Source organism: Pyrus communis, chromosome 15 (assembly GCF_963583255.1).
Source record: "Pyrus communis chromosome 15, drPyrComm1.1, whole genome shotgun sequence".
Lineage (NCBI taxonomy): Eukaryota > Viridiplantae > Streptophyta > Magnoliopsida > Rosales > Rosaceae > Pyrus > Pyrus communis.
The window spans coordinates 2,311,526-2,334,708 of record NC_084817.1 but is presented as its reverse complement, the minus strand read 5'-3'; the positions used below and the strand labels follow the sequence as shown (position 1 = coordinate 2,334,708).

The window sequence follows — 23,183 nt, the reverse complement described above, 5'->3', positions numbered from 1 at the left end:
TTCTGATGTGTGGTCTTCCCTAGTTATTTCTAATGAAGGTTTATAGATACTGCATGCCTAGCACTTTTGCGTAGCACAATATGCCAAGTACTGAGCCTAGCACTTAGCCTAGCACAATATGCCTAGCACTAAGACTTGAACTTTTCTTCTTTATTTGGGCCTTTGTTGGGCCTCTTATTAGGCCTGCATTGCTCTAGGGGCCGAAAAGGTCCCTACATTAACACTAACTTTTTCTTAAAGGTTGAAACAGTTTCCTTACGGACAAATCTGTTAATAACTCATTATTAACGAGTGACTTGTTATACCCGATTAAATAACGTGTTAATACGAAACCTGTTATTTTAGTATCGTTCAGTGTCGCATCAATGAATCATGTACGAAATTATCGGGTCTAATTGGACTTTATTTTTAAATGATCTTATTACAATTGGACCTTAAGAGGTGTCTAATTGTATTTATGTTTCAAAGTTTTTGACCTTAATGACATACTTACCATGTAACCCTTTATTTTTTATGTGTTTGATGATATAAATAAAATCTGGAGATGACAGGGGGATCATTTACTTAAACTATATTTTGTAGATCACTTAATGTGGCGATTGATGGTTGATTTTCTTCTTTAATGATTTAAAAAATAAAGAAACTAATCATCAACTGCCACACCAATTGGTCTACGAAATAAAATCTAAAAACATAATCTCTCTAACATTTGTTTCTTGCCTTGTCCACCTCATGTAACAAATATCGATCAATTAAGTTTATAAATTATTTTTTATTACAAGCGACATTACTTTAACTGGACTAAGAAGAATAAGAGAACTTGAACCCAAAACACAAATGAATAAGGAATGGCCATTCACTGAGACAATCAACCACTTAATTTTCAAAAAAAAGGTCTAGTCCAAACCATTCCAGTACAACCGAAGAAAAATGACAATAATGGGTAACACGCCTATCCCAAAGCATTTCCGACACTTTCGTGTAGCCAAGGCAGAACGAATAACAAAAGCCACATGAGAGAAACAAGACGACATGAACATGATGATCATAAATTTATTTTAGAGTAATGTTACACTTACTATTTAATTGTACCATCATTTGTATAATCTCTTTAATAAGGATAAGATCCGTTAATACATGTGGGTCTTATCTTTATTATGAGATGATACCACTAGATGGTAAGAGTAACATTTTTGTTTATTAATACATGATTGCTACACTTAACACTTATTTATACCATCTATTAAATAGATGATATAAATAGGAGGCGTTCAGCCTGCAAGAGGATTGAGTACATGGCCGATGAACAGCACGGCTCCGGTCGATTCTTCCTTGACCAAGAAGAGGAATGGACGATCAGCCACAAAGTCAACCGTCCTCGGCAGACACATCATAGTTTTAACAACGGCGGAAGCAGCTGCGGCTTCCGTGCCTTCTTCGTTCACTTCGATGAACGACTTATGGAATATGCAGGAAACGTGTAAGTTCTTACCCTCAGGCGAGTCCACCATCTCAGTCAAACCTCCTCCACCACCGAATGGCAGCACCAAGCCCAGACCTTTAAGGACACTCGAAGCTTCAAATCCAAATGAAATCTTAAACTTTGGAATCCTGAAATCACCCACTGCAAATTTTTGCTTGGGAAGATGGCGATCCAAAAACCCGGACTCAGAGCCAAGTTTCTCAACCAAAGCTGGCAGCCCGTCTTTCGCCTCTGGAAGAAAGATGTGCATGGAGAAACATCGCTTGTCTTCACCTTGCTTGTAATGTAGCCCTAAGACTGAGAAACCATTGAAGGATCTTACATACTGCTTCTTCCTGCTGGTCATGAAGGGCACCTTAACTGTGCTTCCATCGAGAAGGTGGAAGTCATGCTCTTTCGTTTGTGATGCATCAAACTTTTCAGTCCAAGCTCCTTTGAAGTATAACGCATTTGCAAAGATGAGCTTGGTTGAGCAGTCAACTGACTCGGGAGGAAGTACCTCATTGATAAGGCCTCTCGTCTCCTTTTCAGCCCATGAATTCACTCCCAAGGCCACTTGAGCAGCCTTGAGCACCAACAACAGTTACGACAAGTTAGAAAACAATAATATATCAGCCTGCATGTTACAGTACTATTGACCTAGTGATGAACGTACTATAACAAAAATCTATGAATTACGATATGATTCTGTGATACCTAAGCTATGCAGAAGGAACAAGCACAAACTGTAAGAGTATGAACATGAGATTGGACGTTCTAACAGCGAGTGATTAAGTCCAATTGGTATTAGAAAGCCTTATGAGAAGTTGTATACTAATTCTTGTTTATGAAGGATTCTGTTTTGACATTAAACTGATATGAATTAGGAAACGTAAGTTGTTTTCTATAAGGATATTAAAGGGAATCCTTATTGAGTTATGAAAAGGAGATATATGTGCCTATATTTTAAATATATATATATATATATATATATTGTGACCTCTGCTCTCACAGAATAGTGCTCTCTTCGGAACTAAACCCTATTCTTGGTTAGAGCTTGAAATAATCTGACGGAGAGGAGAAGAGTTACAGTGCACTGAGATCGGTTTGCAGCATTCATGGCGTCTTCATGTGGCGGTTCATCAGGTTAGTGAATTGAAATGCTTTTATATGAAAAGGGTTTTGTGCTTTTTACTTGATTGTGATTACTGCAACTTAATCTAGTTCTTGGCAATAATAATTTAACATAAACAGTAATGATTAGAGAAAAGAAATTTTTAGTTGAAATGCTACAAGTAAAAGAGCATCAGCAGGCCTACAATTTAGGTTCAACAAAGGAACAAGCATCTCTAATCACGTCGAAAAGATAAAAGACTTCGATCAAGAGCATCGTCGGAAAAAAAACAATCCAAACGACAAGACAGAGGGTTTGGGAGCTTACATTGGTCTGAAAATCGACTTGAGCGAGAGCGGCCGTGTAAGAAGTTTCCACCACCTGCTTGAAAGATGGCTTCAGAGGGAGACGCCTGTCCACCCAACCACCATTCGCAAACGACAGCTGGGGGCCGCCCCTAGGGGACCCATCGGAGAAGATCACAGAGACGAGCTCGGCGGCGAAGGAGTTGAGGTGGTCGGTGGACTTTGACTTGAGAAAAGACAGCAGCTGGTCCTGAGTCGGACCCTTTGACCCGGCCGCGATCAGGCTCAACAGCACGTGGATGGACAGCGGCGAGTACACGAGGTTCGATTGCTTGCCTTCGGTCTGAAGCAGCTGCTTCGTCAGCTCCAGAACGTAGTCGTTTTGGTTGATGATGCTTTCTCTCAGATCCATTTCTTCGTGACAATGGCAGCGGAAATCAGGAAAATGTAGAGAGAGTTCAGAGAGAGAAGCAAATGAGTAATCTTGTATGTATTTCTACACAGAGAATGTTCATTGCATTAGAAAGTGAGTCTACTCCCTATTTATATAAAGAAAGAATCTTAACAACTAAGTAACCACATATTTTTCAATATCATAGGCACACAAGATGGTATACCATGTGTTACTATATGAATTAAGGGATATGTGTGTTAAAAAGTTAATAACTCAAAAAATAGACTTTTTCACCACTTATATAAAAATACGTGATATACCACACGTATTCCTGTCACATTTAGAAATTTCTACTAAGTTACCTCCTAACTAACTCACATCTAATGATCAATATTTCTCTAATCAATCTCTGATATAATGGTCAACAGAAAACATGGTCTACATCAAATCATGCCACTTGCCATTTACATGGTTAATATTTCGGCTGTGCTTAACTTTTCTCCGGTCGGATGATATTTGGTTGCGAGAAGATTGTTCAGCTTTTTGTTTCAGGCTTTACGAGACTTAAGGACTAGGGTTTCGGAAAAGCCATCCGTAGGTTCATACGAATCAGCGCGAAGCCAAGTGGGAAGAAGACAAAAGAGGGAGCATTGGGAAGTACGCTAACATTAGCCCAATCATCACATATTCGCATCAGAACCACATAGTTTTGGGTATGGTGGGTTTACAGAACCGAAAAATTAAACAGAATCGAACAAAAACCTAAAAATATTAAACTGCACCGATATTTTGGTTTAGTTTCAATTTTGACAAAAAACTGAACAGATTGAAACCGAACACACCTTTCGTTTTGGGCTTGACCGAGTAAGAAGTACGTTAACATTGGGCCTTATTTTGATTATGCATATCATGTGGTGAACTACATCGTGGGCTTATTACAATTAAACCATAAAAAGCGTCATATTGAGTTTATGTTTCAAATTTTAATGTTAATGACATGTATATGAGAATTCAAATCATTCTGATTTTTTTAATTTTGTTGTTTTAATGCAAATGAAATCCGTCTAGGTTTGTCCACAACTCCTGCCTGAAAGCTTATAGTTTAATATCTAAAAATTAAGAATTATATAAACTAGGTGGCTAGTTGAACAGATTTATTTTGCTTATTCCCTTGCTCCAACGGTTTATGTATCTTTACTTGAAGTAAACATGTCATAAATATTGACTAATTGGGTTTTATATTGTTCTTTATTACACGTGACATTGCTTTAAACTAGACTAAGAGGAGGAAGAGGATTTGAAACGCAAATGGTTGGAAAGTAACTTAACTAAATAAAGAAAAGTAACTTAATAGAGAAACCTTCAATTCAATTGTTCCAAATGCAATCGACGAGAAAAGCATTGAAGCAGTAATGGGTGAAGACCCTATCCCAAATACATTAGTTTCCTGTAGCCGTGACAAAGTAACTTCCTCTCCTTTATATCTTGTATTGTACGTAAGGTAAATTTAGCTAAGACAACTTTGAAATTCAGGGTCCATCCCTGGATAAACAAGACGACTGTTACAAGAACAGGTGATTAGGCAATAATAAAATATGGCACATGAACATGATGACATAGCAAGTTCACTAAGTAGCCCAAAAACAACCTTTTTTTTTCTTCTTTATAAACAATAAACCCTAATGGTTTACAAAATCGGTTAAGTCACACAATAAATCAACTATAATAATTAGATATCAAACTCATCGTTTATATAACTCGAACTTAACACCTACCACATCAAACTTTTCATTTGACAAGCTAAATTGTAGTGCTTTTTGAATTGATCACATACGTAACAGTATTGAGAAGAAAAAAAAACTATCATATGTATAACAAAATATTGATTTAGGACGGACAAACAGACAATAGTCTATAGTCAAAGCATAAATAAAACAGTTTAATTTGCTAATTCCAGGGTATAAATTATACTTTAGAACCTGAGCTTATGCATGAGAAATTGACCAGCCAACACCCCATGCACATATAAAGATTTCAAATCGAAACACGTAATCCTTGCATACCTGGAGAAGACGACATGATGAATTTTTATATTTGCCCAATGGATAAAATCTGCTCACGGTAAAACTTCATATGCGTTTCTTACTATTGTGGTGTTAGCAGTGTGCATAAGGGCCTCAGTTTTATATAAGTTTCAAGTTCCTAGAATTATACTAACTCACGGTTGCTAGAAACCCTACTGATAAAGCCCATGAAAATGTATTCCACATAAGAACCCCTTAACCAACAGCAAGGAATACGGATTTCACTTTTCTTTTTGGCACAAGGAATAGCTAACTAATTAAAGCAGCTGCTTCGACTCAGAATCACATCGTTTTGGGTACGATTGCTTGCCTTCGGTCTGAAGCAGCTGCTTCGTCAGCCCCAGAGCGAAGTCGTTTTGGTGGATGATGCTTTCTCTCAGATCCATTTCTGCTGTGCTTAACTTTTCTCCGGTCGGATGATATCTTGGTTCGAGAAGATTGTTCGGCTTTTTGTTTCAGGCTTATACGAGACTTAAGAACTAAGGTTTCGGAAAAGCCGTCCGTGGTCGGTTACAGGTTCAAACGAATCAGCGCGAAGCCAAGTGGGGAAGAAGACAAAAGAGGGAGCATTGGGAAGTGCGCTAACATTGTCCCAATTATCACATTCACGCGAGTCAGAACCACATCGTTTTGGGTAGGGCGGGTTTAGGTACCGTTTTGTACGCAAACGGAACGGGACGGAATGAAACCGAACGGAACGAGACGGTGATTTCGTTTTGCGTTTGGTAAGTACATGACGGAACGGAATCAAAAGATTAAATGACTAACTTACCCTTGTTCCGTCTGTTGTTTGGTACAATGTATATGCATGGGACGGGACAGAACTCCTTTTTCTTTTTTTTAACTTGTTCGTATTTGAACATATATATGCTTATCTATGATATATTTTTTACACTAGCACATGATTGAAGATATGTTATATCATGAAGTCCATTTTGCCAACCTCAGGGTCATGGATAATTTACTAAGAATGTTGACCATGTGTTCAACCTCGCAGCTGATATGGATGGAATGGGCTTCATTCAGTCCAACCGTTCCGTCATCTTTTATAACAATACCATGATTAGCTTCAACATGGTTGAAGCTTCACGGATCAATGATGTGAAGAGTTGTTGTCCTCAACTTGCTACCTTGCATCCTTGGCTGAAATTCGTATTTTGACAGAGATGTATGAATTCATATTGTAACTATTGCTTGGGAAAGGGCCAGCAGGAGAAACACAAACGAAAGGAGCAGCACCTTGTGGAGTTGAAAATGAAGTAGTATTAGAAGCTGACGGGAACAACGGAACAAGACGCCTCAAAGGCCTTACATCTAAAACCCTAGACTTGTCAAGTAACCCAAAACCAGGAACAGACTCTTGACCTAAACTTTGTTCCATTAAATCGTTTCAGGCAAAAAGCACGGTTTTCAGCTACGACAAATCTGGTAAGAAAGACTGCCTCCACTACCAAAGCAGCCACAACATAGCCTTGTCACAGAATCAAATTGCAACCATTTCAACCAGAATACATTGCAAAATAAGCAGTAATCTTTGCAGAGTTCTTGAAAATACGAAGTTGACTAATCTCCAGTAACATGCAAAGTTTTAAATAAATTAGAGAGACGATAAAAACTAAGTTCATCCAAAATTAATATATTTTCATAGGGTGAAAAGAAAGAGGTAAATCCAACTACTACACCATTTTGTTGGTGGAAAATATAGTAAATCGAAATAATAACTCGCTTTCAGTTTAAGCTAAGTTTGACACAAGGATTTTTGTTCATCCGAACCCAGAAACCACATGCAACACATCATTCAACTAAAATTCTTTTTATTTCCCAGTTTTCATTTTAATTTCCCAGATTTCCCACAAGTGAGAAATTACCTTCAACTAAGTTGTAAAATGAGAAAATGAAATCAAAACTAAAACGGTTTTCACTTTTCAGACTTTTCTCAGCAACCAAACAAAGGATATGAGGTATAACGTAAAACTAAGTGAGAAAAGTTACCTTTAATTCACAAATGAAAAGTGCCCGAATTAGATCAGAGAGAACCAGTAAAGGGAAAATTGGATATTTTTTGGAACGAAATGCAGAAGGTGCTATTTATTTAACAGATCTACAACAAAAAACTGCTTCTATGAAAATCCTGCGATCGACATCGACATACCTGGTTATTTCCTTCAAGATCTTGTTTTGCTGTCAGAATTCACACAACTCTATGGAAAGAAGATGATTTTGGGTTTGTTTTATGATTTGGATGGTGTAAATATTGAAAAAGATAAGGGGCATTTTTGTCTTTATAATTTTTTGTTCCACAAGGGTGGAACTAGTCGTTCTAGGGGGAGATGGAATGAAAATTTAACCAAAATTCGTTCACACACCAAACTTAGGACAAAGGCGTTCTGTCCCATCCCACATACCAAACGGTACCTTAAAAAACCGAAAAAACATCAAGCCGAATACCGAATCAAAGCAAAGAAAAGACCGAACCAAACCAAAATTACACTGAATCGAAAAAAAACCTAAAAATATTAAACCGAATCGAAATTTTGGTTAAGTTTCGGCAGATTTAAACCGAACCCACCTCTAGTTTTGGGCTTGGGCAAGTAAGAAATACGCTAACATTGGGCCTTATTTTGATTATGAACATCAAGTGGTGAACTACATCGTGAGCTTATTATAATTAGACCATAAAAGGCGTCATATTGGGTTTATGTTTCAAATTTTAAAGTTAATGACATGTATATGAGAATTCAAATCATTCTGATTTTTTAAAATTTTTTGTTTTAGTACAAATGAAATCCATCTAGGTGTGGACAACTCCTGCCAGCTTATAAGTTAATATCTAAAAATTAAGAATTATATAAACTAGGTGGCTAGTTGAACAAATTTATTTTGCTTATTCCCTTGCTCCAACGGTTTATGTATCTTTACTTGAAGTAAACATGTCATAAATATTGACTAATTGGGTTTTATATTGTTCTTTATTACAAGTGACATTGCTTTAAACTAGACTAAGAGGAGGAAGAGGATTTGAAACGCAAATGGTTGGAAAGTAACTTAACTAAATAGAGTAACCTCCACTTCAATTGTTCCAAATACAATCGACAAGAAAAGCATTTATAGCAGCAATGGGTGAAGATCCTATCCCAAATACATTAGCTTCGTGTAGCCGTGACAAAGTAATTTCCTCTCCTTTATCTCTTGTATTGTACGTAAGGTAAATTTAGCTCAGACAACTTGGAAATTCAGGGTCCGTCTCTGGATAAACAAGACGACTGTTATAAGAACAGATGATTAGGCAATAACAAAATATGGCACACATGAACATGATGATATAGCAAGTTGACTAAGTAGCCCAACAACAAACTCTTTTTTTTCTTTATAAACAATAAACCCTAATGGTTAACGGATTCGGTTAAGTCACACAATAAATAGTTATAATAATTAGATATCAAACTCATCATTTATATAACTCGAACTTAAAACCTACCGCATCGAACTTTTCATTTGACAAGCTAAATTGTAGTGCTTTAATTTTGAATTGATCACATACGGAACAGTTTTGAGAAAAAGAAATATCATATTTATAACAAAAATATTGATTTAGGACGGAAAAACAGACTATAGTCTATAGTCAAAACATAAAAAACAGTTTAATTTGCTAGCTCCAGGGTATAAATTATACTTTAGAACCTGACCTTATGCATGCTTGGGCAGGTGAGAAATTGACCTGCCAACACCCCATGCACATGTAAAGATTTCATAGCTAATCGAGAAGCATCTTAACCAACTACATCTGTGTCCCTTTCCCTTTGTTTTCAAATATATACTGATAAAGCAGCTCCATAATATCTTTTTTGTAATACGTTGAATTAATAAAAAATAAAAAGACCAAGGCCTGTCTGTTCTTGGCTCACTTGTTTGCCATCATTCTTAAGATCAAACATTTTTTTTCTAAATTTTTTGTTTTTGAATTGTATGCTTGGAGAGTTTGTACTTAATGGGAGGTTTGATTTGTAAAGCATGAATTGGATGATAAACTATTTCGTTTGATACAACAGATAATTAAAAAAGAGAAATTCAAACTTGAAACTTCAAGTACAAAATATGTGCTCTAAATTTGATTCACTTATTTGAGTCCAAAGACAAAAATGGCTTGGTATATTATGGTTGCCACCAAATAGACTTGCTTTGGCAATAAAGGAATAGTCTTCCTTTTGTTTGGGCGTTGGTCGATGGGGAGAAGATGTTTTAGGCGGTGGCCGCATTATGTCAAATCCCTTATTTAATCAATTTAATTGCAGCTCTTTTCTATTGCAATTGAATATTATTGAATATAACCAAATTCATATCAATTCATATTCCAATAATTTTCACTTTGTTATATATCTATGTAAGAGGAGTTCTTAAATAAGTAAGAAAAAGAAAGAATTTAAGTTGAGCCTCTTAATTTTAGTTAGAAGTTAAATAGCACAATTATGCATCATATAGTCTATTAACGGGAATAAGTAGTGGCAAATTCACAATTTTCAAATTCATGTTCATTTAAGTTCTCTGACTATGCAAGAGACTCATGTGTAATTTATTTGTCAAACACTCTTAATAACCAACTTAACTCCAAATCTTTGGAAACTTTATCAGTTCATCAAATCAAAACACGTAAACCTTGCGTACCTAGAGAAGACGACATGATGAATTTCTGGATGATCAAACTTCAAGACGGAATAGATTGAAGCACTTCTATGCACTGTTGCTCCTTATACAATAAACTAATGGGGAGTTATTAGTATTGTGGTGTTTGCAGTGTGCATAGGGGCCTCAATTTTATACAAGTTTCAAGTTCCTAGAATTATACTCACTCACGGATGCTAGAAACCGTACTGATAAAGCCCATGAAAATGTATTCCACATAAGAATCCCTTAGAGCAGTTCCACCAGGGGTGGGATAGGCCGGCACACAGCCAAAAAAATGGCCCGGCACCTAGGGAAGTCTCTCCAGCTCACAGGATTGCCTGGCACCCAGCCCAAGCTGGTCTCTAGGCCAGCACAAAAGTGACAGACCTTGGGACCGGCTCATCTGACGCCAGCGTGGCATCAGAAGGAAGTTTGAACTAGAGGCCGTCTCCCGTCGACCTCGCGAACACCACTGGCCGCTTCGTCTTCCTGTACTCCATCCACAGCAGCAAGTTCGTGTGCTCCAGTGCCGTCCAGATCTTGTCCAGGTCCCGCTTCGGAAACCCGATGGCCACGAACACCTTGTTGAGGTGGTCCAGGTTGAGCTCTGCGATTGTGCGGTGGAGGTTGAAGCCCTGGGTGTTGAGGTCTTGGTCGGAGATTGAGTATTGATTGGTGAGCGGCGCGACATGCTGAGGTTGAGGGGGAGTGGGAGCGGTGGATTACATAGGGTTTAATAAAATTGACTAGGCTATTTAGTTTTAGGGGTGGAGATGCATTTGGTCTATTACTGTTCATTGGGGGTCTATCACTGTTCACTGAGTGAATAAATGGGCTGGGTGCTGGCGCAAAGTCTTTAGGGGTGGAATTGCTCTAAGAATAGCTAACTAACAGGAAGGAATACGGATTTCACTTTTCTTTTTGGCACAAGGAATAGCTAACTAATTAAAACTCTAACCCAAATTCAAATCAATTATAACTATGTAATTCAATTAGAGTTGAACTTTATTATTTGACTCCATGAATCTTTTGGCATTTATATTTTGGCTAGCTAGTTAGTCATAAAATGCAAGGTGAGAAATGACGATGGAGGAAAGTAACATATAAAAAGGATAATAAGACAGCTCTTATAGTTTCAAGGATTAATAAGTAGTTGCAAACATTGCAACGGTTCAAAAAATGAACAAACTGAAAAGAAGAAAACAAAGTAAATTCCATTTTTTAAATACAAGTGGAAGAGACAAATATACCTCATCTTTGATGTGCCCCTCTTAACAAACCCTATATATAATTCAACCTTTGTCTGCTTCATGTGTAATTCTAATCTCTTGTCTCTGACCAAATAATACTACTATATAACCCCCTTAAATTTAATTTAATTAAGAATCTTAATTAGTAATTACCTTGAATAATTACGATGGCTCTGATGCTTGAAATGCGAACCCTGCAGCTTGAAAACCCTAATTTACCAATTGATTAATTCCTGTTTATTTTATAGAGTACTCTATGCTGTGGATACCTGTACCCGTGATACCATTGTAAATTGTCAAATATATAGTATTTTTTAGGGTAAAGTACAAAAAACTACATCAACTATTGGCGTCACGACACTTTCATACTTCATCTTTTAAAATTGACAATGTCATACCTCATCTTACGAATTTGTGTCAATGTCATACTTTCCGTTAGCTTGCCGTTTATTTCTCAGTTAAATGCTGATGTGTTTTGATCCGGAACCATTTTTTATTAAAAAATTATTAAAAACTAAAAAAATCATTTAATATTTTTTAAATATTAAAATAATAATAAAAAGTTATTTGAAAAAAAAAAAAAAAAAAAAACCAACATCACAACATCAGTCGTCCCCTTCCCCCCTTCTTTCTCTTCTCCCATCTTCATCTTCTTCCCTCTTTCTGCAATTGCAACCCAAAAAAACAGAAGAGAGGAAAAAAGAAAAAAAATCAATTTGTTTTCCCCGTTCCCCAACCCCTCTTCTCCCCGCACCCAACCTCTCCACCTTCGCACCCACCCTTTGCACCCAACCTCACATCCATTACCTGCAACCCATAAAACAAAAAAAATAAAAAAAAACCCAGATCCGAACGAACTGGGTTTTGTTTTTTTGTTTTTTTTTTTTCTTTCTTCCTTCTCTCTTCTTCTTCTTGTTTTTCTTTTGCACAGGGTGGGTGGGAATTTTTTTGGGGGGAGGGGGACGAGAGTTTCCCTTTTTTTTGTTTTTTTGTTTTTTCCTTCTTCTTCTTTCTTCTTCTTCTTCTTCTTCTTCGGGTTGGGTTGGGGTTGGTTTTTTTTTTTTTTTTTTTTCGCTTCCTTCTCTCTTCTTCTTCTTGTTTTTCTTTTGCAGGTGGGTTTTTTTTGTTGGGGGGGGGGGGGGGGGGGGGAGGGGGAGACGAGAGTTTCTCAATTTTTTTTTTTTTCCTTCTTCTTTCTTCTTCTTCTTCTTCTTCTTCCTTCGGGTTGGGTTGGGGTTGATTTTTTTTTTTTTTTTTTTTCTTCTTCTTCTTCCTCTTCCTTCTTTTTGGGTTGCAGGGGGTTGGGTTTGTGGTGGGGAAGAGGGGACGAACTGGGTTTGGTTTGGAGTTTTTTTTTTTTTGTTTTTTTCTCTTCTTCTTCCTCGATTGCAAGAAGATAGTGAAGAGAGAGAGGAGGGAGGGACAAAAAGGAGAGGTTTATTTTTTTATTATTTTGATATTTAAATAATATTAAATGATTTTTTTTGTTTTTAATAATATTTTATTAGTTTTTTTAATAAAAAATAGATCCCGATCAAGTCACGTCATCATTTAACTGAAAAATAAACGGCCAAACTAACGGAAGGTATAACATTGACTCAATTTCTAAAGATGAGGTATGACATTATCAATTTTAAAAGATGAGGTATGAAAGTGTCTTTACATCAATAGTGAAGGTAGTTTTTTTTACTTTACCCTACTTTTTAAGTTTGTATGAATAATCTTTAATACTACGTAGTATCTGGTACTACGACCAATAGATGGCTAGGATGATTCCCCATCAATCGAACGGCCACAAAACAACTGCAATTATGAAAAACAAACAACCGTTGACCTCAATCTCATAAAAAGTGAGGAACCAGAATCGAAACCGGTGAGAGAAATAAGAAATTGAGAACTGTTTCATCGGAAATGATGATTTAGGGGGAACATATTAGACATTTTTCCTTTTAATCCTTAAGTCGCGGTGTCGGAGGAGAGAGAGAGCAGGACAACAACAGCAACAAACAAATCAACCAAAAGAGTTTGAGATTTCGACTCAAACTATCTATTAAATTGGAAATTTGCTCAATTTTTTTTGTTTGGAAGAGAGAGAGTTTCTGGTCTGTGTGCTGGTAGAATTGGGAAGATGGAGAAAGAATCATATCAAATTTAATGGTCAAATATGTATCGACACTGAGTGCACGTAGCTACTCAAGAAAAATTCAAACCAGTAGGGTTAGCCTAGTGGTGAGGGTGTGGGTAAGGGGTGGGGTAATCTAGGAGGTCTTGGGTTCAAGGCTTGGGGTGGGTAAGGGATGGGGTAGTAAAAAAAAAAAAAGAACTACTCAAGAAAAATTCAACATTTTAATTTAAATGATGTTAAGAAACATATATCATTTCTCACACATGAGCGTGGCAATACCCTTATTACATAATTAAATTCATATTATGCAGAGATCAGATAGAGACATACAGGTCCTATAAGAAACAAAATATGGCCAAGCAAGTCTTCCAAAATCCAAAGATGCCAATTGATTCCTTTTTGTTATCATTTGTCCAGAAAAGCATCCGTACATCTCTATATATATATTTATTCCTTTTTGGGTATCAGTATCAAACCATCAGCCAACCTCCACAAAACTCAGAACAGTCGGAAGACCAGGCTCCCTCTCCTCCTAGACTTCAAGGCACAATGGTAATTCACCTTTCTAGGGGCACCATTCAAGCTCAACAGAAAGAAAATTTTTAAGATCATTTATATGATCCCATATTTATTTGTCATTTTAAAACCCTAATATGAGATTATTTATGAACAGGCCGACATCTGCCAAAGGTTTGAAGGCAAGCCTAAGCAGGCAGCTGCAGCAAGGCTAGGAGGAAATCGAGCTGCACTTTTCGTATTCGGTAACTTTTACGACTGAAATTATCATATTTACTCCTTTTTTAGATTTTAGTTTCGCTTTAAGTACGTAATTACTATTCATGCTGAATTTACGTGCATGCGTGCAGCGACGGAGGGACTCGAGAACATGGCGTTTATTGCAAATGCTATGAGCCTTGTGACTTATTTCTATGGATATATGAACTTGAGCTTGACAAAGTCTGCCACCACTCTTACCAACTTCATGGGGACTGCATTTATACTAACCCTAGTTGGTGGCTTCATCTCTGACACTTATTGGTCGAGATTCAAAACTTGTGTCGTCTTCATCTGCATTGAATTGGTGGTAAGTCTCTTCTAAAAGAAAATAAGACATTTTTACTATATATTGTTATTTAATGGTGGTCTATTTGTTTGTATATACAACACTTATCACGTGGTATATTTGAGTGTGTATAATGCTAAAGAGACTAAATTCTTATACAAAATTTATAAACTAAATTATGTGTCACTAATAAGAATTAATTAGTATGCAATCAACTTTCATGTTATTTAATTTACGAAATTTTGTCTACAAATTTAGTCATCCTAGCATTATCTTTCAGCACGTTATGTGTGTTATAAACAGTTCTCAGTTGCTTAAAGCGGGATGAAGGATAGGTTGTTTTGACAGCCATAGGCTGAATACTGGTGTGCAGTCAGGCTCACCAAATAAAAAGAATCTTCTTCGAATTCTATATTGCATCTAGCAAAGACCAAAATAATCAATTTAGTGAAACTTTAGAAAAGAAGCCAAAGCCATGGCCTGCAAATATTTGATTAATGCAAAAGGCATAATCTAATTTTAGACTTAATGGAGAGCCAGACGACCATTGGTAAACCTCATAATAGCTGATGATATCATGTGGCTACTGTTGGTTGATGATCCAGCATGCAGACAATCATGATGACATCATGTCACTTAATTAAACAGTACTTATATGTGGATCTTAGCAGTCCTATCCCTCTTACAAACCCGTAAACTAACAAATATTAGTTAAAAAGGAGTGCTACTTCTTCATGAGCTAATCCTAATCGTTCTTGTTTTTGGGAAAAAAAAAAAACGATTAAAATAAGTTTATTTGTATATGCACGATTGATGCTAGAATTCTCTGAAAAGAAACACTAAAACTAAACATTTATTAATTTACAAATCCGCAGGGACTTGGCCTGCTAACAATACAAGCACACTTCCCTCAACTAAGGCCGTTCCCTTGCAAAGGTGTTGCACCAAGCCAAATGTACCAGTGTGAGGCTCCAAACACAAGCCAACTTGTAATGCTCTACACCGGACTCTACCTAATGGCTTTAGGCACCAGCGGTGTAAAGGCGGCTTTGCCGGCCCTGGGAGCCGACCAATACGACGAGAAGGACCCTAAGGGAGCAGCACAGTTGTCCAGCTTCTTCAACTGGTTCTTGTTCAGCCTCACCATTGGAGCTATTTTTGGTGTCACTTTTGTGGTTTGGATCAGCACCAACCATGGCTGGGACTTGTCCTTTGTTGTGTGCACCATTGCAGTTCTCTTTGCTCTTCTTTTTGTGTGCATGGGAAAGTCACTCTACAGAAACAATGTTCCCAAGGGAAGCCCCCTCCTAAGTATCCTACAGGTAATGAATCACAAATTTATGCAGACGTGTCAAATTATAATATTTAAGAAAATGACACCGTTTGAGTTAGGAACCAATTACTTTCATTTGTAAATACGTAATTAGAGGTTGATTAAGTTTGTTCTTGATTGTTTAGGTTTGTGTGGTTGCCATCAAAAACCGAAAACTTCAAATTCCTGAGAATACAGAGGAGTTGCATGAGATCCATGACAAAGAGGCAGGTGAACAACATGAAATTCTTCAGAGAACAGATCAATTCAGGTAAATCGAGATTGTCTACACTTACAAATTTCCTCTATTCAAACTGTAAGACAAAACTACTGAAAGTCATGTTTTGACGGTGTTTTTAGAATAGAAACGCTTGTATATAACTAAAAGTGCTTCTTATAATGTTTGATAGAAAAAGTTAAAAGTGCTTATGAATTACATATCAGATGGTTGGACCGCGCAGCAATCTCCAGTGGCACTACGGCTGACGGTGCATCAACACCTACAGTGCATGGATCATGGAGCCTATGCACTGTCACACAAGTTGAAGAAACAAAGCTCCTAATCCGCATGCTCCCAATCATATTAAGCACTGTCTTCATGAACACATGCATGGCGCAACTCCAGACCTTCTCAATCCAACAGAGCACAACCATGAACCGTAATCTGCTCGGATTCAAAGTTCCCGGCCCTTCAATCCCAGCAATCCCTTTAACGTTCATGTTCTTTCTTATCCCGATTTACGAAAGAATTTTCGTGCCAATCGCTCGAAAAATCACCGGGATCCCAACCGGGATACGCCACCTCCAGCGCATCGCAGTTGGGCTAGTGCTCTCTGCTATCTCCATGGCGGTCGCCGGACTCATAGAAACTCGCCGCAAACACGTAGCGGTTCAACACAACATGGTCGACAGCGCAGAGCCACTGCCGATGAGTGTGTTTTGGCTGGGGTTGCAGTATGCAATTTTCGGAGCTGCGGATATGTTTACATTGGTAGGGCTTCTGGAGTTCTTCTATGCTGAGAGTGCGGTCGGGATGAAGTCCCTCAGCACCGCCATATCGTGGTGTTCAATTGCGTTTGGGTATTTCTTGAGCACGGTGGTGGTGGAGGTGGTGAATAAAGTCAGCGGCGGGTGGCTGGCTAGCAATAATTTGAACAGAGATAAGCTGAACTATTTCTATTGGTTGTTGGCAGGGCTCAGTGTGCTTAATTTTGGAGGTTATGTGCTTTGTGCATCTTGGTATAAGTACAAAAAGGTGGAAGTGATTAAGGAAGGTGATTACAGTGGGAAGGTTGAAATGGTTAAAACCTAGTTAGGGTTTGTTTTAGGGTGGTGCTGTCTACACACCCCTTTTTACCTCTCACAGACCTCTCTTAATTTTCGGTCATCGGATCGGATGAATTGAAAATCAAAGGATATAAATTAACAAGACATGTGTCAGAGGCAAAAATGAGTGTGTGGACGGCACTTGTTGGTACATGAATGATTAGTATATATTGTAATGATTATCAACATTATTAAGAGAACCCATATTATGAAATGCATTTTATAACACATGATATTAAACTTCAAAATGAAGGGCAACATGATAAGGGGAAATGATTTCCGCACTCCGGAGAAATTCAGAGTGCGGGAATCGTTTCCCTATGATGATTACATATTATTCTAGACGAACCATTTTCATCCAACATATATACAGTGAGTATCCACCAAAACCAAAAACTCATGAAGGAAAAAGCTTATGCAATGAAAATGAGACTCAAGCGATCACAGAGGCAACGATCCAACAAAACGATCCTGACTATATCAGATTATAAAGTCGAAAGAAAAATAAGATCAAACTAATATCAAGTCATCAATCTGTATAACGTTTGTTTTCTTAATTAACAATTTACTTACAGGAGCAATCGAGAGTGCTACTGGCATGTACTGTTTCATCTATCATATAGAAAAAGGGCATGGGCACAAACAAAGCCTTGTCGCCTTAATCTGCAAAACATTCTCAAAAAAGAATACTTTACAAGTTTACTCTACCACTTCACATCCAGTGTTAACGCCTCCGGAGGGCCAAGGACAGATCCGGACTTCGTAAAGGAAATATTTGACGTCAAACTACTCCATGCAACTGAATCAGCTACAATGAAGGGCCTAATCCTTCTAACAAAGAGAGGCTTAACCCTCTTTAATTCAACTCTCGCCAAAACTTCAAACCAAACCCGTTGAACAGCCGGCCTAGTTCTCCACCCTTCTTTGTCATGGAGTGCACCAACCCTCCAAAAATCCAATTCGAGCTCAACCTTGAAGCAGACAATAGTTGAAGCTTTGATTTTTCCTTCAACAAATCCCGACAATTTGTTCTGGCGAATTCTATCACCAAGAAAGCCTTTCCAAATTCTTTCCAGCATAGATATCCTCAAACTTAAAGAATCAATGGGACAAGGCCGCTTCTTGTATGCATGACTTCTATAGCACTTCTCTGGCAACAATTCAACTATCTCCTTGGATATAAAATTAGTTTCAATGTGGGCACCATGATTTCGAGTCTTGTATGCAACCGATGTTGCCGGCCCTAAAACACGAATCGGAACTAATGGTGCACAGTATGAATGCCCAATGGGCCAAAACTCACTTCTCTCCTTCTTAGTAGCACCACTGCCATTTGATGATAAACCAAGATCAGACGCATGGAACACAGAGACTTCAATCGCTCTGCTTACCTCCACAGTTATGCCTTCACCAACAAGAATCCTTTTCAACCCATTATATGTAGTGTTCATCTACAATATACAAAAGAAATTTCTCAAGCTATTCGTATATGAAATTGTCCGAAAACTCGAAAAGAGCAACAAGTGAGCTATAGTGTCAATCAAAACCACTTTGAAAACACTTGCAAAGTATGCACAAATAGAATTCTACAAATTCTCAATACATGGGGCAATAAACAGCACAGTAAAACAAGTTTTTCGTGTTCGCTTAGTGCCTGTTTGGTGACAATTTAGTGAAAAAGTTCTGTTTTTTATCGAAGCATTTGTAATCTGATGAGAACCAATCAAGATAACTAAAATAATTCTGAAATTCAAGTTCGATTAAGCGTTAAATTGAGCAATGAGCTTACCGGCAATGAAAGCGAGAGCTCGTGAGAGCCGCCGACGCGCAACTCAAACGGACCCTCCACTTCGAAGGTGTCGACAACGGCCATGGAGCTGAGCTCCTGAATGAGAGAGCCCAAATGGGTCCTGGGTTTCCTGAACTTCTTCCAGGAAGCGACGTCGTCAGAGAACAAGACGCCGACGTGGATCTTCCCGAATCCGACCCGGAACTCGTACCGCTGGGCGCTCCCGAATCGGACCCTGCCCACATCCAGCCTGGAGACCCTCACGTCCTGCAAATCCCACTTGTGCTTGGCCGAGATTTGCTTCAGAACTTCCTTCAAAATTCACCAAAATGGAAAGAAAAGTAGGAATTAAAAATCACAGAGCTGTAGAGAGAGAGAGAGAGAGAGAGAGAGATGAGATGAGATCGAGAAGAGAGAGAGTACCTGCAGGATTCGAGTGTCGTCGTTTAGAGAGGAAGAATTGAAAGCGAGAATTAATTGAAGCGGGAACTGGAGGTAGAGGAAGAGGAGGAGGGAGACGGTGGCGCCGCCGGTCCTCATCGTTTTTTGTGTATGTTTTGATTCGTCAACGACAGACATAAGCGGAAGGGATCGCGTCCCACTCTCTCACCGCCGTGTTTGAGTTCTTGGTTCCAATGATGATAGGATAACCTTACTCATGAGACCGTTAATTTTTTTTAGCTGCCACTTATCTTATTTTAAATTTTTTTCATTTGGTTGCTATAATTAGTTTCATTTTTCATTGAGTAGGGATGAATATTTGAACTTTAGTCCGTATTTTATATAGGACATCTTAAGTTCGATTTTTAATACTAATGGTCAGACGGAATAAAAACGCCCTTGTTAGTATTTCCGGTTTCCCAAAAAAATTTCGGTGTGCTGAAATTGAATATGGCATAACTAAATTGAACCAGAGGGCAGTTTGATCTTTTTCGTTCAATTCGGATTCATATATCCAAACAAAACATTTCATGGAGATGAAAAAAAATAGAATTGAAATCATTCCCTTGATGCATTAGCACAAGAAGAAAAATTAAGGATCTGTTTGGTATCTTATTTGGAAATTTTTATAATTTCTCAAAACATTTGTTGAGAACATTTCTTGAAAACAACTTTCTTTAAGACTCAAAAACTTGATGGTTTGCGATTTAAACTAGACGAAGAGATTTAAAAAGAGAGGGTTGCAGGAAAGGGAGAAAGAGGAGAGAGGAGGAAAGAAAGCAAGAGACGATTAAAGGAAAGAGGAAGAAGAGAGAGGATCGCACGAAATAAAGAAGAAGAAGAGTGATAGAAAGAACCGAGAGAATGAAGAGAGCAGGTTGAAGTAGAGACGAAAAAGGTATAAAAAAAATAAAAAATCAAAACAAAGGAGAGAAAAAGAAGAAAAGAAAGATTTGGCGTGAAAGTAGAGAAGGGAGAGAAAAGAAATGAGTGAGCCTAAATTTAAAAGCTCTAAAAACTAGATAATAGACTATATTTTTTAGTTAATCTTGAGTTCAGTTTTTGAAAATAATTCTATCAAACAAGTTTTTAAGGCCTAAAACTTGAAAATTATTTTTGAGTTTAAAAAGTTAAGTTCAAGGAGGGTACAGAACAAGCCATAAAATACCAACTACTCAATCAAGGGAGCAGTTTGATCGGATTATCAACGAACAACGTTTTACACAGATGAAGAATGCGTCTTATAAAATGGAACAGCAGAACTCCAAAGACGCCATTTTACACGGATGCTTCGAAGGAAGCAAGCAAAGCCTACAGGCAACAGGTAAAAAAGGGAGGCCAAGTTCAATTCATGGGCAAGCTTTCAGCATTACTGCAAAGAACCATCTGCGGCTACCATCCGCGAACCATCTCCGTCTCTTCGTATGACAAGAATCATCCCACCAGCATCAAAGGCGATCAGACCTTCACCCGGCACGAGAGGTGCTGTACTTCCAGATGAATCTTCCCCTTCCTTTGGACGTTTGGTTCCTCACAGGTGCTGAAACCTCATGTATGGCAGCTGAACCTCCCACCCAACAACATATTAAGAACAAAATAATTTGATGAATCATATAAGTTGAAAACTTTAGCTTCATCTTTCTTTTGCTCGTTCAGAGTAAGTTTAAATTTCATACAGATTCACAGACTGATGGATAAGTTTATCCATCCAAATTATCTTCAAAGTGCTCGAAAACGAGCCAAAAGAGTAGTGAAAGTCAGTTCACTATCTTGATAAGAGAATAAGAATGTATTCTGAGGTCCTCCCCCTGCAAATAGAGGGCAACTGGTCAAGAAACTGCAACGACGTTATTTGGTCCTTGTGGTTCAAACGTGGTGTCAGACACCTTGGTAGGAGGCCAGTAGCGAAATACTGATCTGCCAAGAATGTTTTTCACAGGAAGTGGACCCCTGAAAACAAGTAAACAACATCAACATGTCAGCGATGCGATAATTCTTTTTTTGGTTACGAAGATATAACAATTCAGGTGGAAGGATAATGATCTTAATGTGCTATACTAAGAGCTTAGACGTACCAGTTATGAGAGTCAAAACTATTGTTGCGATTATCTCCCAATACGAAGACATAGCCTTCTGGAACAAGCTGCATAATCAAGCAAGCAGGACACAATTTTGTAAGCAATCGTCCATGTCTCTCCGTATCCAAATCAACTGAAGGAAAACAAATCAATGAGAAGCCAGAGGAGGATGCCTACCACTGGATCCATTTCATAAGCGAGCGGCTCCAAAACATAATTTTCATTCTGAACAAGATCATTGACAAGTAATTTCCCATTGCGAACCTGATCAACGGAAAGTCCAAGTAAATAACATGTCAAAAAACCAAGGCATACAGTTTTTCAATTTTATCAATAAACTGCCTGAGCTATAAACTTATAACCATGAACTATGAAGATTAACGAGATTAATACCTCGACCCAATCTCCAGCCTTAGCTACAATTCTTTTGATGAATACATCGGTTGAGTTGAAACCAAATTCCTAGTACACAACAAAACAGAAGATTAAAAATGTCAGCGCCCCATGCTAAAATTTCTTACAAAATGTAACTAAGGGTGCAATCGAAATTCATACAAAATGTAGTTACATTATATACATTACCTGTAAGATTGGAGGTGCCTTGAAAATTACTATATCTGAAACCTCAGGATTTTTAAAGAAATATGAAACCTGATTCATCAAAGGAATAAAAGATATCAGCTGAACTGAGAATCTGGTTGAGAATATAATGTACTACACGTAATCGATTTCAGACACCAACAGAAGAAAATTTTCCACATTTATTAATTCACCAAGTAGATTGCAAGCATAAATTTCCATACCCCAATTCAAATTCACATCGTACTAACCAAGACTAAATCAACTATCAATCAATCAGAATACCAACATTGAACAAATTAAAAGACGGCGAAAATTCGAACATAAACTCACCTTCTCCGCCAAAACTCGGTCACCCACATCGAGAGTAGGATACATTGAAGTGGAGGGAATCGATCGGGGCTCAGCCAAGAAGGACTTAAACAATACACTAACTGTAACAGCAGTGAACACAGCCTTAGCGTCCTCCGAGCAAGAATTCAACAATCGTGACAAAAACCCGGTCCTGCCCAAGTCTTTCTTAGCCAGCTGCGAGGCCTCAGCAACCTCGTCCACGCACAACGTTCCACCTTTATCCACTTCCTTCATTATCGACTCCGGGACGGTGTCGTTGCTGGGAAGCAACTTCGATGCCTGTAAAAAGGGCATGATCGAACTGACTTTTGACGGCGAAATCCCCATGGCGGCCGTAGCCGAAGAGACGCCTGTGGCGATAGCCGTTGACTTCAGAAGCGAGATCAACCCCAGCACGATCGGGCTCTTGCTGCTCTCGCCTAGAATCTCCTCGGCGAGGGCGGTGTACAGCGACGGCAAGGGCCTTACGGCGGCCGACGAAGGCTTCGAGCGGGAGAATTGGGTCTGGTAATTGCGGACGGGGACAGAGGGGTCGATATCGGGCTTCTGTTTGGATCCGAATACCCGAGACCTGACCCAGCATTCTTGAAATCCTCGGCAGTTCCCCGCGCGGAGGTTCGCCGAGGATGCAAGGTTTTGGGCCACATAGCCGGAGAAGCTCAGGGTGACACGAATAGCCATAACTATGAATTTGATTAGGTTGGTGAAGTAGTGGTGCAGTGTGCTGTCGGAGAGTGACGGGATGGATCTAGGAAACCCTAGCAAGCGATGGATGCCATTGCGGAGGTTGACGACGGTGAATCGGCGGCGGGAAGGTTGAATTGAAATGTGGGGTTACAGAATTG

General features: G+C 38.4%; 4 protein-coding genes across 4 annotated transcripts; 1 reads left to right on the top strand and 3 right to left on the bottom strand.

Moving 5' to 3' along the window:
• Positions 1-1,018: 1,018 nt before the first annotated feature.
• Positions 1,019-3,383, bottom strand: LOC137717614 (serpin-ZX-like). Its single transcript, XM_068457029.1, has 2 exons — positions 2,904-3,383; positions 1,019-2,048 (listed from the first exon to the last, which is right to left on the bottom strand). Exons 1-2 carry the CDS (start codon positions 3,291-3,293, stop codon positions 1,272-1,274), a joined length of 1,167 nt encoding a protein of 388 aa, XP_068313130.1. The 5' UTR covers positions 3,294-3,383; the 3' UTR covers positions 1,019-1,271.
• Positions 3,384-10,316: 6,933 nt separating this feature from the next.
• LOC137718079 (protein NRT1/ PTR FAMILY 4.5-like) lies at positions 10,317-17,509 on the top strand. The gene is made up of 8 exons (XM_068457590.1): positions 10,317-10,379; positions 10,435-10,674; positions 13,865-13,948; positions 14,070-14,157; positions 14,263-14,480; positions 15,335-15,781; positions 15,918-16,042; positions 16,216-17,509. Exons 1-8 carry the CDS (start codon positions 10,317-10,319, stop codon positions 17,081-17,083), a joined length of 2,133 nt encoding a protein of 710 aa, XP_068313691.1. The 3' UTR covers positions 17,084-17,509.
• A 124-nt stretch (positions 17,510-17,633) lies between these two features.
• Positions 17,634-19,593, bottom strand: LOC137718362 (protein TUNICAMYCIN INDUCED 1-like). The gene is made up of 3 exons (XM_068457897.1): positions 19,310-19,593; positions 18,887-19,198; positions 17,634-18,548 (listed from the first exon to the last, which is right to left on the bottom strand). Exons 1-3 carry the CDS (start codon positions 19,463-19,465, stop codon positions 17,802-17,804), a joined length of 1,215 nt encoding a protein of 404 aa, XP_068313998.1. The 5' UTR covers positions 19,466-19,593; the 3' UTR covers positions 17,634-17,801.
• Positions 19,594-20,932: 1,339 nt separating this feature from the next.
• On the bottom strand, positions 20,933-23,183 carry LOC137717593 (thylakoidal processing peptidase 1, chloroplastic-like). The gene is made up of 6 exons (XM_068457006.1): positions 22,318-23,183; positions 21,988-22,056; positions 21,799-21,867; positions 21,583-21,669; positions 21,403-21,470; positions 20,933-21,277 (listed from the first exon to the last, which is right to left on the bottom strand). Exons 1-6 carry the CDS (start codon positions 23,017-23,019, stop codon positions 21,157-21,159), a joined length of 1,116 nt encoding a protein of 371 aa, XP_068313107.1. The 5' UTR covers positions 23,020-23,183; the 3' UTR covers positions 20,933-21,156.